This window comes from Urocitellus parryii, chromosome 5 (genome assembly GCF_045843805.1).
Source record: "Urocitellus parryii isolate mUroPar1 chromosome 5, mUroPar1.hap1, whole genome shotgun sequence".
Lineage (NCBI taxonomy): Eukaryota > Metazoa > Chordata > Mammalia > Rodentia > Sciuridae > Urocitellus > Urocitellus parryii.
The window spans coordinates 132228710-132244686 of NC_135535.1; the positions used below are offsets into that span (position 1 = coordinate 132228710).

Sequence of the window (15977 nt, forward strand, 5' to 3'; positions counted from 1 at the left end):
TTGAATGAATTCATGTATAAATCTGATTCCCTGGTAAATGAGACTCTGCTCAGTCTATAAAAAGATACCAAATGATATGTGAAACAAATAACATGGACTAAGTTGCTTTTTTTCACTTTGTATTTGTTTACTTTTATACATTTATATTACAGGTATGGAACATATTCCTCAAACTGTCCTGCAATTTAAGAAGTACAAAGTATGCTAAAAGCCTGATGGAATGAATATACACTTCTCATTAAAGAAAATTTGCTCAATTGATCAGTTTAGCTATTTGCTTTGAGAAAAACTGTTCACTAAAAAAATATTCTTGATTTTACATACCCTCACGGGATCCTGATGCATTTACATTTCTTATGTAAATGTAAATTTTCAGGCCACTTGATGCACTCATGTAAGAAGATGTAGGAACTTCACCTAAGAAATTATATATAGTAATCTTACAATTTTAGAATATGATAATCAAAAAGAAAGCAGTAAATACAGTCATAGAATTAGATATCAATACCCTTTATATTTCAAAATCAGCATGATTGATATTCAAAGTAATAATTTTGGTATTCAAGGAATAAACTCTCTAATTTATTTTGTTTCCAGCATTACTCTGGTGTGGTGTATCTTCTCAGTCTTTAAAAGATTTTAGTAAAATGACTATCTCATTAAAAATTAGGTTATAGGGCTGGGGTTGTAGCTCAGTGGTAGAGTAGTTGCCTAGCACATGTGAGCCACTGAATTTGATCCTTAGCACCTAATAATAAGGAAAGAAAGAAAGAAAGAAAGAAAGAAAGAAAGAAAGAAAGAAAGAAAGAAAGAAAGAAAGAAAGAAAAAGGTATATTTTGTCAATCACAACTAAAAGTTATAAGAAAAAAGTAGGTTATATTACCAAGGATGGGATGTAGCTCAGTAACAGTGTTCATTCCTATCAAGACCAATGGCAGGGGTTCCATCCCAAGCCCCAATAAAAAAGGAGGTAAAAAATACTAGGGGAACAATTAGCTATCATTTCAAAAACAGTCAATGCTCTTATGACAACATAAGTCTCATATGAGTAGCTAATATCAATGAAATATATGTCCCTGTTACTCCAATCCCAACAATTCCTCCTGCTTCCAATAATGTCTGTAGCAGCCATAACCTAATATTTGGATTAAAAGGGAAGAAATATACTGAAGCCACATGAATTAAATTTTATCAAATTTCCTCATCATTAAGTTCCAAGTTAATTAGCTTACATTTTTTCTTTCCTTCCTTATTTATGCTGCCATTCTGCTTTTAAAAAAACAATCTCTAGACTGGTTGTTTTGATACTTTCCATTTTACATTCTTTGGATTATTCCCATTACTTTCTTCCTCCCTGTTCATTTAGCAATAGCATCTGAGGCTTATAACTTCTACTACTGCATCTTTCCCCCCTTCCTCTTGACAAGGAACATGCATAGATATAAAAGCAAGCTTTTTTTCTGCCTTGATCTTACTATATCTTCAACTATTATTCCAAGGCCCTTCTTCCAGATTTCTTTAAAGGTACACTGGGGCTAATTAGAATGAGATCTGGAAACCAGAACTACTGCAATCACCTTACAATGTATTCAAAATGTAGAACCACCATCCTAATTATTCACAATGTGCAATTTTAACATGCCCCCCCCACACACACAGAGATGATTCATTAAAGATTGAGAATCTCTGGTCTGTACTGAATCTGCCTTCACTTCCTCTAACTTCTCTCTTTTTTGTGTGTGTGTGAAATCTAGCCTCATGTTCCTCCCTATCACACCCCCCAAGTTGAAACTGTATAAGAAGTCACAAACTGTCTAATGAACATTTTATCAGGTTGTGATTTTCTTGTCTTTCCATAAATAATCTTACAATTTCTTCTCCATTATCTAGTACTGGACTATATGATCCTGTCCTAGGAAATAGCAACACTTTAAAATGACACCTAACTATAGATGCAAAAAGCTGTTATATGTGGTAAATTAAACAGCTTTGTGTGTTCAGGTATTTCAATCCCTAATGCTTTTCCAACAGTGAGGGAGATGAGAGGAATGGGAAAATTTTGTTCTACTTCTTGGACAAGTTTTGGTTCTAGAAGCTCACAAATTCTTCCTACATTTAATATGCTGCTCATGCTCTTTCTAAAGTAGTAATGAATTCAATTGTATCAGACTGCTCATTTTTCCTTCATTTATTCCCTCTATCTTCTGCCTTTCTTAGTCTCCATTTCCTCTTCTTTCTTTTTATTATTTACCAACTTTCCTCTGGGATTAGCATGTCTAGAAAAGGAACTAATAATTAATTTCCTTTAGTGACATTCCCAACTTAACCTGTAGTTGAAAAGTAATAAGTTATACCACTTAGTATCATTTCACTTCTCTTCTTCCTTACTATTTAATAGTCACTTTTGTCAGTTATTAAAACATGCCAGTGCTCATGTCTTAAGCAAACATTTAGTTCAAAGAACTTGGAACTAAATTGTTATACTGCATAGTTCTTACCTTTTATATGACCACTTACTGTACGCTTTTCTCTTTGATCTGAAGGCGCAGATAGATGTCCAACATAGCTCAGTGAAGGACTCTCACAAATATTCTGGTGGAATGAATGTCAATAGTGAGTTGCATAAAGATTTCCTATTCACATACTCTGAAGACATCTAAATTACCATTTTGGGAATCAATGAAAATTAAAAACAATTATTTATTGAAAACCAAAACTTTTCAAGAAAGGAACTTCATATAAGCACTCAAGATGAAGCCTAACTTTTGTCTTCCTATGGCTACTGGCTCTGAACACTGAGCATGGAAGGAAACACAGAAAACATATTTAGAGAAAGTAGAAACCAGTGTCATGTTTCAACAAAGAACCAACTTCAGTATGCCTAGCTACTTTACATTCCCCACCAATAACTTTTAAAAACTACATAGTTTACCATAATTTTATAGATACACTTTTTATATAAACATTCAACATTTAAAATACTACAATGACAGACTATTTTAGTGCTAAAATAAGATAACTGACAAGACTTTGGAGGATGTCATGTGGGACTAAAATTAGAATATGTCACAGCTGCTTCACTTAGGTTAAAAAAGGCTTAGGAAAATTTAAATATTTTTTGCAAAATTTTTTATTGCAATGAAAGTAGTTGAGGCCTGGGGTCATGGCTTAGTGGTGGAGTGCTTGCCTAGCATGTGTGAGGCGCTGGGTTCCATTGTCAGCACCACAGAAAAATAAATAAAGGTTCATCAAGAATTAAAAAAAAAACATTTTATTTTATTTTTTAAAAAAACAGAAAGTAATCAAAGAGATGGATAAACTACTGAGAAGAATTTTTGTTTATTTAGATAACAGTACTTATCTTTTAGGTACAGTGGGTACATTTTTTTTCATTTAAGAAAGAACATCAGGGCTGGGGCTGTATGTAGCGCAATGGTGAAGCATTTACCTACCACAGGTGAGGCACTGGGTTTGATCCTCAGCACCACATAAAAATAAACAAATAACATAAAGTTATGTTGTCCATCTACAACTACAAAAACATTTATTAAGAAATAATATTAAAAATATATACTCATGTAGAAAACAGGCAGTGTAGAAACATTCAGTACCTCCTGAAAGCTATCTCAGTGGAATTTAATCAACACTTGTGTAAATGCACAAGGACATGGATGGGCATCTGTGGGTAAGCACTGGGTCACAACTTTAGAATAATAACAGAACTCATAAAAAGTAAACAGCCTAGGAGTGCATAGGACAGAGTGATGTTAGAAAGGGGAAACTCCTCTAAATGTGAGAAACCCATCAATCTCAACAAAATTTAATCTACTATAGGCCAAATGAACAGTCAAGGCAAAGGCTGACTTGGATTCTGCACAAGCTGGCACTAGAAATTTGGGGCTCTTCAGGTTCTTCCTGACAGATTCTAATGCTTGGACAGGGAAACATCCTCACCAGGGCTCCTTTGTCTACACCTTCTGAATAGTAGATCAGAAACCCCTCTAATTATTAATAATTATAGTTCCAAGATTAAACTAATACACTAATTCACTGGATGAGCAGAGACCTACCTCAAGATCATGTCAGATCATGCCCCATAGAGAAATTGAGACACAGATCTGTTGAGAACTCTGGGCAGCTGGAGAAGCAGTCAAGTGGTTTTCATAAGGGACAAAAACCCAGGGCACTTTCACTTAAATGCTGTTCAAGCTCTGTGAGTATCAAATTTGTATCTACTACAAACCCTGGGCTTGGATGTGAGAGTCTTCTGTGTGCAAAATCTGCCACCTCATGGATCCCTAGTGTTGATTCACCTGATCTGTCTTGCTAGGCTGTGTCATATTTTCTTCCTAAGTGCTCATTCTGTGTCCTTCCTAAGGGTGCCAATTTGATCTAAGAGCAACCTTAAACATTTGTAGGAAAACCATTCTTCCAACATAGATAGCTTGCTCCCCTGCTAGAATGTCCAAACAAGCTCTCCAAAAATGTTGGTGAGTGCAATCCCCACTAGAGACCAGATCTACCAGATGTGGACACTCCACCATATTCTGAGACATTAGGAGAAGTGTGGCCACCTCCACCAAGAAAGGGGGTCTAGTCACCTCCCTACAGATTCAGAGAGACCTTTCAGGGGTAGTCACAATGGGAAAAGGTTCATGGCTGACACTTTGTGCAGGGGAAAAATCTTCCAACACACAGTGGTCATCTCTCTTAACTGGGTTGGTGGGCTCCCACTCTGAAAATTAGTTTGAGCCAAGAAAAGAGAGTGTTGTACAGAAATGTTGAAAACTCTGGTTGGTAGGAAATACAATCCATTTGATGGCCAGTCTGTAGATTGGAGGTCAAGGAAATCAATGCCCATTTCTAATATGTGGTTTGAACTTCATGGCAGGGATAAAAGTAACTGTATATTGTATCCTGAGGGAGAAGGGTCCAGGAACAGTGAGGCAGAATCTGGAAGACTAATGGTCTGTAGTACTGAATGGTCCACAGCCTCCTTAGGCAAAACGTTTGAGCACCCAGCTCCTACAAGAGCAATGCCTCCAACTGAGGTATAAATACGTACATAAAAAATAGCAATTTTTAAAAAGGAAGGTGAAATTACTATTGTGACTGGCAACTTTTCCTTAGTAAGCCCTATAGGGAAAGGAAGAGAGGAGCTCAGCCTACACTGATTTACTACCAGGGTTAACCTATTCAGTCCGGTGATAGAAAGGAACATATTGACATGCAATCACTCCCATGAAATCTCCTTCCAATGGTGGATTATAAAATTACAAGACTCAGAAGAATGTGTTTGTATCTTAATTACATCAGTAAGGAGCAATGTTAAACTTTTATGGTTTTTGATCTTGCTTTCTGTAACATTTTGATACAGTTTTTACACATTATGTGTCACATTTCTAAGTTTAGGTAATATTTGCATTATCTCTTTGGTATTTGTAGCTTTGTACTCATTTTCACATGTACTCCTATCCTTTCTCTTCTTTATTTCCTTTTCTCCTCAGGTTTTTTTTTTTTTTTTGAAATTTTTATTTGCTCTTTTTAGTTATACATTACAGTAGAATCTATTTTGATATACTGATATAAGCATGAAATATCTTATTCTAATTAGGATCCCAGTCTTGTGGATGTACATGATAGTGAGATTCATTGTAGTGTATTCATATGTACATAGGAAAACTATGTCAGACTAATTCCACTGTCTTTCCTATTTCTACCCACCTTCCTTCCCTTCATTCCCCATTTCCAATCCATTGAACTTCTATTCTTGCTTTTCACATATCAGAGAGAGCATTCAACCTTTGGTATTTGGGCATTGGCTTATTTCACTTAACACGACAGTCTCCAGATCTATCCCTTTACCAGCAAATATCATAAAGTCACATATATAATATATATATATGTTATATAAATACATATATATTGATATATCTCACAACTTCTTTATCCATTCATCAATTGATTAGCATCTAGGTTGGTTCCATAGCTTAGCTATTGTGCATTGTACTGGTACAAGCAATGATGTGGTTGCATCACTGTAGTAGGCTGACATTAAGTCTTTTGGATATATAACAAGAAGTGAGATAACTGGGTCAAATGGTGGCTCAATTGCTACTTCATGAGGAATCTCTGTACTGTGTTCCAGAGTGGTTGCACTATTTTGAAGTGTAGCCAACAATGTCCAAATGCTCCCTTTTACCCACATACTTGCCAACATTCATTGTTACTTATAGTCATGACAGTTGCCATTCTGATTGGAGATATAATCTCAGCATAGTTTTATTTTGCATTTCTGTAATTTCTAGAGATGTTGAACATTTTTTCATATATTTTTTGACCTTTATATTTCTTCTTTTGATAATATCTGTTTAGTTCTTTTGCCCACTTATTGATGGTGTTATTTGTTCTTTTGGTGTTGAGATTTTTTAATTCTTCATACATCCGGGAAATTAATGCCGTGTCTGAGGTGTGGTCGACAAAGTTTTCTCCCATTCTTCAGGCTCTCATCACATTCTTGATTGTTTCCTTTGCTGTGAAGAAGTTTTTAGTTTGATAGCATTCCCTTTATTGATTCTTGTTTTTAATTCTTGTGCTTTAGGAATCTTGTTGAGGAATCCGTTCCTAAGCAGACTTTTTCTTCTAGATTATGAAGAATGTCTGGTCTAATTCCTAGGTTTCTGATACATCTTGAATTGACTTTTGTGCAGTGTGAGAGATAAGAGTTTCATTTTATTTTTCTACTTGTGCATTTTCAGTTTTCCCAGCGCCATTGGTTGAAGCAGTTTTTTTTTTTTCAGTGTATATTTTTGGCGCCTTTGTCGAGTGTGAAATTACTGTATTTGTGTGTTTATCTCTGTGCCTTCTATTCTATTCCTTTGATCATCATGCCTGTTTTGATGCCAATATCATGCTCTTTTTGTTACTGTAGCTCTGTAATATAATTTAATGTCTGTGTTATGATGCTTCCTGATTCACTTTTCTTGTTCAGGTTTGCTTTAGCTATTCTGGGCCTCTTATTTCTCGTAACAAATTTCATGACTGCTTCTTCTATTTCTATAAATAGTGATATTGTATTTTAATAGGAATTGCACTACATTTGTACTATGCTTTTGGTAGTATGTCCATTTTGATAATATTAATTGTGCCTATTCAAGGACATGTGAGATCTTTCCGTCTTCTAAGGTCTTCTTCAATTTCTTTCTTTAGTGTTCTCTAGTTTTTATTATGGAGGTCTTTCATCTCCTTTGTTAGATTGATTCCCATGTATTTTTTGAGGCTTATATGAATGAGATATTTTCCTTAATTTCTCTATCAGCTGATTTATCATTGAAATATAGGAATGTATTTGATTTCTGGTTGTTAATTTTGTAACCTGCTACTTTGCTGAATTCATTTTTGAACTCTAGAAATTTTCTAGTGGTGATTTTGGGTCTTCTAAATACAGGATCATGTCATGTCATAGGCAATCATAAATACTTCTAGCTCTTCTTTTGTATCCCTTTAATTTTGTATCCCTTTCCTTTCTTTCTTTTTCCTAATCACTCTGGCCAGTTTTTCTAGAAATATGTTGAATAGAAACAGTGAAAGGGCAGCCCTGTCTTGTTCCAGTTTTTAGAGGGAATGCTGTCTTCATTTAAAATGACATTGGCCTTGGTTTTGTCATATATATAACTCATACAATTCTGAGGGATGCTCCTCATTTACCTAACTTTTCTAGTATTTTAAAACTGAGTGAATGCTGTGCTTTATTGAGTACTTTCTTTGCATTTATTGTGATACTCATGTGAGTCTACTTATGTGATAAATACATTTACTGACTTCCAATGTTAAAAAAGCCTTGCATGCCTTGCATAAAATCCTCTGGATCATTGTGCACTGTCTTTTTAAAGTACTTTTTTATGTGATTTGCCAGTATTTATTAAGAATTTCAGTGTCTATGTTCACCAAGAATATTGGTCCCAAGTTTTCTTTCTTTGATGTGTCTTTGTTCAGTTTTGGAATCAGAATGATACTAAACTAGCTTCATAGAATGAGTTTGGATGGGTTCCTCATGTGTTCTTATCTGTCCCTGCCCTCCCATGCTTTTTTTCTTCTTCTAATTTCTGGCTAATGATGGTTGCACTATTACTAATGATAAATTCTTTAGCCAGTTACTTTTAGATTGTTATTCTTACTTCATTTCATTGTAGATGGTAGTTTAAAAAGGTTGTTTTCAATAAAGAATTGTTTTAAGCATATATATGTTTTGCATGTTAGGTTGTCAAACTGACTGATGGTTGTTATCTCCTGTGAGAAAGACATCAATGAGTATGGAAACTAAATTGGGGATTTTACACTGAGATGTAACCTGTGACCAGGATGTAACCTGTGACTACCCCATGGAAAAAGTGGTTCAGTAAAAGACCTATCTATAACAGTGGAAGAGGAATCTATCTGTACATAAGCACAAACCTCAGCATAGAAAAAAAAGGCAACATGAGTGAACAATGCATTGATAAGACACTTCCAAATCTTCATTACTACCAAACAACTGAATCTGTAGATTCATTTTCTATTGTCCTCTTAAGATGATGGATAAAAGTGTTTAATGAGATGTATCAATTGCTACACTGAATGCAAATGGGTGTTTGTACTCTAATAACAAAGATTCAATTCTGGTAGGCATGATGACCTTCATTTTCATTAGCGTTTTTATTATAATCCTTTTATCTGCCTTTCCATATGCTCCAAAGTCAAGCAGAATAAGCTCTTGAACTATGGCAATTAGTCACTGGTTATATTAAACTAAAAGTTTTGAGTGACTGGGAATGACCACTCTCTTTCACAATGAGTATAATTAAGCTGCCATCAACTTGACATTTGTTCCTAATTTCAATTGTTTATTCATAAGCCCAATTTTTTCCTTTATCATTTACAGATATTATACAAATGGGAGCACATTCAATAATCTTAAAGTGGCCTCACTTCAAAGGATAAATGTTTTGCCATTTTACTATGGAAAATAAACACATTTTAAGATACATAACCATTTATAATGTTTTAAATTAAAAATTAATCTATGATGTATAGATATATAAATCAATTCTGAAAGGCAATTGCATTTGAACTACTCTACATTACTAAAGCATAGTAACCAGTATGAAACCATATATAATTACACACATGTGGCTGTTTCTTTTCTGGGCCGTTAAGCCTTCTCTGGTGGTTCTCTGATTCTACTTCCACATGTAGTGCTGCTGAAGAAAAGTAAACAGTTATTAAACAATATAGAGGGCACAGAAAGAGCAATAGTCTAATAAAACAATAGTAATATCTTTTTATTTTATCAATTAGTAATTTTAATGGACCATAATCTTTAGTTAAATATGTACTTCCTTTATTCTTATTTTATTATCTTAAATCTCATTTGATTTTATGTCTGTGATTGTGTGTGTGTGTGTGTGTGTGTGTGTATTGCTAGAGATTCAACCCAGGGTCTTGGTTGGCACCTGCTCTACCACGGAGGTCATTCCACAGGTCTTTTTAGTTTATTTCATGACAGGGTCTGTCTCCAGCACCCTACTGGCCTGAAACCTACCAGCAGTCTGCATCAGCCTCCCAAGTCACTATAAATGTAGTGTGCTCCACAGCACCACCTAGGATTATTTCTTTAGGAAATACTTCTATTCATCCTGAAATTAATCAAAACACCTGGTGGGACACTACATGTCACCAGCTTTAATGCATACAAACATCTCAAATGTTAATCCACAAATTCATCTACTCAAATGAAAAAAATCCCCAGAAATTAAATTTGAAAGTGCCATAAAAATAAAATTCAAGCCATACACTCTTCTATACCTCTTGATAGAGAATATGAATCATCTACTTTTCACCATTAATGGCTTCAAAAATTACTGATAACTTCTCACATCTTTATCAGTTAACTCCCTGTTAATCATATCTGAGGTGGTATTCCTTTTCTGTCCCTGAGACTCAGTTTGCTCTGTGAAATCCTACTTGATTATGGCTATCATTCCTTATGATGACATTAATGAGGGCTTCTTTCCTTGAGCCTACTTTACCAATTCATCAACTTCCCTACTATTATTTCACCACTAGAGACATCAACGATTTCTTTACAAGTAAATCTCTTTTGCTGCTTAACTGGAAGGGACAATCTTTTAGGTCATCTGGTGTAAACTGTCTATTCATTGGACCCTCTAAGTGTTGATTGAGCTCCTGGTAGTGCTAGTATGAATAAAAGGTGCCAGGGATGGTTTTTCTGGAGGTATTCCTGAGCTGAGACTTAAGAGGTGAGGGTAGCCCAGCCAGAGTGCAGGAAAGGGTACAAGCAAGACAGGAAGTAGCAAGAGAGAAGGATGAGTATTAAATGGGGTGTGTGCTTGCCCCAAAATATAGGAATTAGTGAGGAGTAAGGCCAGAGGGAAGGGAAGACAGGAAAGGACTAATGATAGAGAGTTGGGCAAAAGTCATATTATGAAAGCACTAGAGGTAACATTGAAATACTTGCCCATTCATGTCCTTTAGTGGTTCATGAACATAATTTCATGGGAGCTAGATTTTTCTAAATGCTATGTGTATAGTGAATGTCAGGCACATCTGGATAAATGAAAGGAGATGAACAAGTACAAGGGAATATGCAACATTAAGAAGATGCCTGCCTGAAATGAAGAAATTCCCACCAAAAATATTCAATATAAACAATAGTATAAAATAAGTTTTTATTCAATGAATATAGGTATAAATGTGATTCCCTAGTAAATGAGAATCTGCTTAATTCTCTACAAAAGTATCAAATGATTTGTGAGGTGAATTACAGGGACTGTGTAAGTTGCTTGTGTTTACTTGGTTGGTTTTCACTTTTATATGTTCCTAGGTCCAGGACACTCATTTAGGTGTTTTGTTAATAATTTCCTGATTCTTGGATCTATCAAGCTCAACAATGAATAAGACAAGGATAGGGGTGAGGCTCCGTTGTAGGGAATCTTCTTAGCATGCAAAAGGCCCTGATTTCAAACCCCTTTCATTAAAAAGAACAAAAGGAAGTAAGAACACTAAATTCAATGGTACAAGTAAGTACCTGTAAATTTATAGCTCTTAGGAAATACCCTGGAAATAATTGCTTTCCTTCTATAAAAAACAGTACAAGATGATAATGTACAGGAAAGAGAAACACATGAAATAGGTGTGATTTCAAAGTACAAACCCAATCAAGTCAGGGAATAAGGGCACTGACTTAACAGATACATAAAGTTGAACTAATGTTCAATGATATTATCTGCATAAACTTGGTGTCAAGTTAGTACTAAAACTGGTTTTTAAGGAGAGTTGTTCTCTCAGTTTTAAAAACTTGTCTCTAACTCATGGAATCAGGGACAACTTTTGTTTTACCCCAAGAATAAGAGATTGTAATGTGCACCAATGTCCAGCAATTCAGTAAGAATTTTTCTAACATATTACAGTCTAAAAACATCAAATTCTGAATCCCTAAAAATTTCTGGGAATTCAAGTGGTGTAAGGATAAGTGTAGGAACATTCAAGATTAAGATCATTTTTTTGTAATTGTATATATCTTTTTTTTTTTTTTCAAACACGGATACTAAACATTGGCATTTTCCAAGTTTTCTCAAATATTCCCACCAAACATGGAAAAAGAAAAGAAATAAAAATCGAAAGTCTTGGATAAGCAGGATTAATATTATCAAAATGACCAAACTACCAAACGCGCTTTATAGATTTAATGCAATTCCAATTTAAACCAATGATATTCCTCATAGAAATAGAAAAAGCAACCATGAAATTCATTTGGATAAATAAGAGGCACAGAATAGCCAAAGCAAACCTTAGGAAGAAGAGTGAAGAAGGTGGCATCACTGTACCAGAACTTAAACTATACTACAGAGCTATAGTAATAAAAACAACATGGTATTGGCACCAAAATAGATATGTAGATCAATGGAACAGAATAGAGGACACAGTCACAAATCTACATAAATAGAGTTATCTCTTACTAGACAAAGGCACCAATAGCATGCATTGTAGAAAAGTGGTACTAGGAAAACTAGAAATCCATATGCAGCAAAATGAAATTAAACCTCTATCTTTCACCCTGCACAAAACTCAGCTCAAAGTGGATCAAGGAACTAGGAATTAGACCAGACTCTGCACCTAATAGAAGAAAAAGCAGGCTCAAATCTTCATCATGTCAGCTTAGGATCTGATTCCTAAAGTGCAAGAAATAAAATCAAGAATCAATAAATGGAAAGTATTCAAACTAAAATGCTGCTTCTCAGCAAAAGAAAATATCAATGAGGTGAAGAAAGAACCTATTTAAGGAACAAATTTTTAGTACATTCACATCAAATAGAGAAGTAATCATCAGGATATATAAAGAACACAAAAACTTAACACCAACACTTAACACCTACCTAAAAGCAAGCAACCCAATCAATAAATGGGCTAAGGAAATGAGCAGAGACTTCACAGACGAAGATATACAATTGTTCAACAAATGTATGAAAAACTGTTCAACATCTCTAGCAATTAAAGAAATGCAAATCTAAACTAAGTTTTCTTCTCACTCTAGTAATAATGGCAATTATCAAGAATTTAAGCAACAATAAGTGCTGGCAAGGATTTGGGAAAAAACGTATACCATTCATTGCTGGTGGGATTGGAAAATAGTGGAAGCACTTTGGAAAGCAATATGAAGATTCCTTAGAAAACTTGGAATGGAACCACCATTTGACCCAGCTATCCCATTCCTCGGCATACACCCAAAAGACTTCAAATCAGCATTCCATAGTTATGTAGCCATCTCAATATATATAGCAGCTCAATTTACAATGGCTAAACTGTGGAACCCACATAGATGCCCTTCAATAGATGATGGAAAGAAACTGGTTTATATACACAATGGAATATTAAAGATCAGCCTTAAAGAATGAAATTATGGCATTTACAGGTAAATGAATGGAGTTGGAGAATATCATACTGTCTGAAGTAAGCCTACCCCACAAAACCAAAAGGTAAATGTACTCTCTGATAAGTGGTTGTTCCTCCATAATGGGAGCAGGGGGAGGAAAGGGAAGAATGGAGGAACTTTAGGTTGAGCAGAGGCAGGAAGGAGAGGGGAGAAGGTGTGTGTTGGGGAGAAGATGGTGGAATGAAACAGACAGTATTACTCCATGTAAAGGTATGATTCCATGTATGATGTGACTCTACATCATGTACAACCATAGCAATGAAAAGTTGTGCTCCATTTGTGTAAAAAATTAAATTAATTAAAAAAACCAAATGTGACACAAAAACACAACCAAGAATGTAGGTTTCACAAAACATGCAGTCAGAATGCCAAAACTAGATTATGATTTCCATAACCAGAAATCAAGTAGGACAGTGTTCATTTTCCAATGGCAATATGCTGATTGATGCAGAGAAAGTCTGACCACAGGATAAAATCTTGGCCCTAAGAGGATCGCTGCAGGAGGACTGTAACATTGTGTCTCCTAACAGTGACACACCAGAATTATTTGCACCTGTTTATTACAATGATGGAGCCTATCCCTCAAGTTCTCCTGTGATTTAGTATGTGAAAAGTTGTGATAAAAGCCAGTGGAATACACAATTCTCATCAAAGAAAGCTTTGTGAACTGTTAAACTGAGATACATATCTTTAGAATAACAGTTTATTTTAAAAAGTTATCTTTTTCCATACCTGCATTGGACACCAGTGTGCCTACATTTCTTGCATCATCTGGCCGAGTTATGTTCGCTGTTCTCAATCTATTCCTATGAGAAGATGTACCAAGATCATCTAAAAAATGAGGTAGAAGAAACTCAAATTATTTGAGTTTGGAATAAGAAAGGAGAGATAAAAAGATATATATGAATGATTAGATATGAATATCCTTTACTTTTCAAAATCCATGTAGTTGATTCTCAAAGTAACAAATTGGGTATTCAAAGACTGAACTCTAGAATGTGTTTGGTTCCCAACATTACTCTGCTGTGGTATAACTTGTTAGTCTGAAAAATTTTAATGAAATGACTACTTATCTATCTAGGGTTGAGCATGTAGCTCAGTGACAGAATGTGTTGCTTGTATGACCAAGGCCATGGGACCCATTGCCAGCACCAACATCAGAGGGAAAATATGAGTCATGGGGAAATAGTCCCTATCTTTCAAAGTCCAGCCAATGTTCCTGTAACAATACAACATATATCCCCTCCCTGCATATTATGGAAGAGGAAGAATGCATAACTTAGGTGTCTTCCCATGCCAATGTACCCTCCGGCTTCCCATAATCTCTGGAACAGGAATAATCTAATCTTTGCTTCCAATGAAATGTTTCATTTGCTTTCCAAAATGCATTTTCACAAGTTTCCTTATCATTTCTTAAATTACCAAGCTAATTCCTTCCTTCCTTCCTTCTTTCCTTCCTTCCTTCCTTCCTTCCTTCCTTCCTTCCTTCCTTCCTTCCTTCCTCATTTCCCTTCATTTCAGCATTTTCAAAGTATCCTCTTGATTGGTGGTTGTCATCCTTACCATGTTACATTCTCTGTACAAACTAGTTCCACTTTGTCTCTTTCCTCCATATTTAGCAATTGTATTAAAGAATTATACTTTCTGTCACTTCAACTTTTGGGTCCTCCATATTTGTCAGAAAGCATGTTTGGTTATAACAAGAAAATATAAGCCATCCCTGGATCTTGTTATTCCTTGAACTTGTATCCAACAGATCTTCATCCAGATTTTTCTAAAAGGAAGTCTATACCTTGGCTAAATAGAATGTGGTCAGGATACCAAAAATTAAAACACATGTAGAAGCCTTTGGGAATGTAGAATTCCAGACCTCCTCTGCTCAGACAGAGGAGGCAACAGAAGCTCTGATGAACTGTATCAGCTTCCAATTCCCATAGTTGATCTATTTGGCACCCACCCTCCCTGTCATGACCCCAAATTGAAGCTGTATGAGAAGTCACAGACTATTTGATGGACATTTTCCTGCTGTGGTTTTCCTGATGTCTCCAGAAAAATCGTACAATTTTTCTTTTCCTAATTGTCATGTGCTAGACTATGTGGCTCTCTCCTAGGAGTACCAACATTTTAAAATAACATCAAATTACACACATGTATGGCTTGCTATGTTCAAAGATTCATATTCACTTAAGGAAAAAAAAACAGCTCTGCATGATCAGCTACTTTAATCCTTGCTGCCTTCCCAATAGTGAGGAATACAGGCAGTGTGGGGAATTTCCACTTCTCAGACAAGTTTTGAAACTGGAAGCACACAAATTCTCCCCACACTTGGAATAGCCTCTCCATCATCTTCCTAAAGTATTACATGAATTTCACTCCCACCAATGTATGCACCACCTTCTTTTCTTTTATGCACTCTGTCATTTCTCCCTTTCTTATTCTTTGTTCCCAATGCTCACATCCTTTTCTTTATTTTTTAACTTTCCTATCTGAAGGTGTTTGAAGATGGAATCAATAATTCAGCTCTTCTAGTGATACTCCTAATGAAATGTCTTGCTGAGCCTTTATCCAATATGCCACTCATATATCTTTCATTTCTTTTTCCTTACTACTTATTAGGTGCCTTCCTTCATGTGTTAGAATATACCAGTGTACATGCTTTAAGTAAACATTCAACCTGAAAATTGTATAGGACATGTAACTCTTACCTTCTTTATGTTTATTTATTTTCTGTTCACCTCTTTGATCTTCAGCTGCAGTAAACTTGCCAACACAGCTCAGAGGAAGAGGCTCAGAAACACTCTGGTAAAATTAACATTGATAATGAGTTGCAGAAAGATTTCCTTCTTGCTTATTAAGAAGAGATCTAAATTCCCATTACTGAAACCAAGGGTACTTAAAAAGCAGACAAGAATTTATTGCAAACTAATACCTTTCCAAAGAGAACTTCATATATGCTCTCTAGAACAAGAATAATTTGTCTTCTCA

At 35.3% G+C, this 15977-nt stretch overlaps 1 protein-coding gene across 1 annotated transcript in view; it reads right to left on the reverse strand.

Moving 5' to 3' along the window:
* LOC144254933 (ankyrin repeat domain-containing protein 26-like) overlaps window positions 1-15757 on the reverse strand; it is a 38501-nt gene extending 22744 nt beyond the window's left edge. Inside the window, exons 1-5 of the mRNA XM_077798927.1 lie at window positions 15698-15757; window positions 13725-13823; window positions 9167-9240; window positions 2500-2593; window positions 325-417 (exon numbers count right to left, since the gene is read on the reverse strand). Coding sequence (XP_077655053.1) covers window positions 325-394 — 70 coding nt within the window. The 5' untranslated portion in view covers window positions 395-417; window positions 2500-2593; window positions 9167-9240; window positions 13725-13823; window positions 15698-15757. The remainder of the gene's footprint in view (window positions 1-324; window positions 418-2499; window positions 2594-9166; window positions 9241-13724; window positions 13824-15697) is intronic.
* Window positions 15758-15977: the final 220 nt, after the last annotated feature.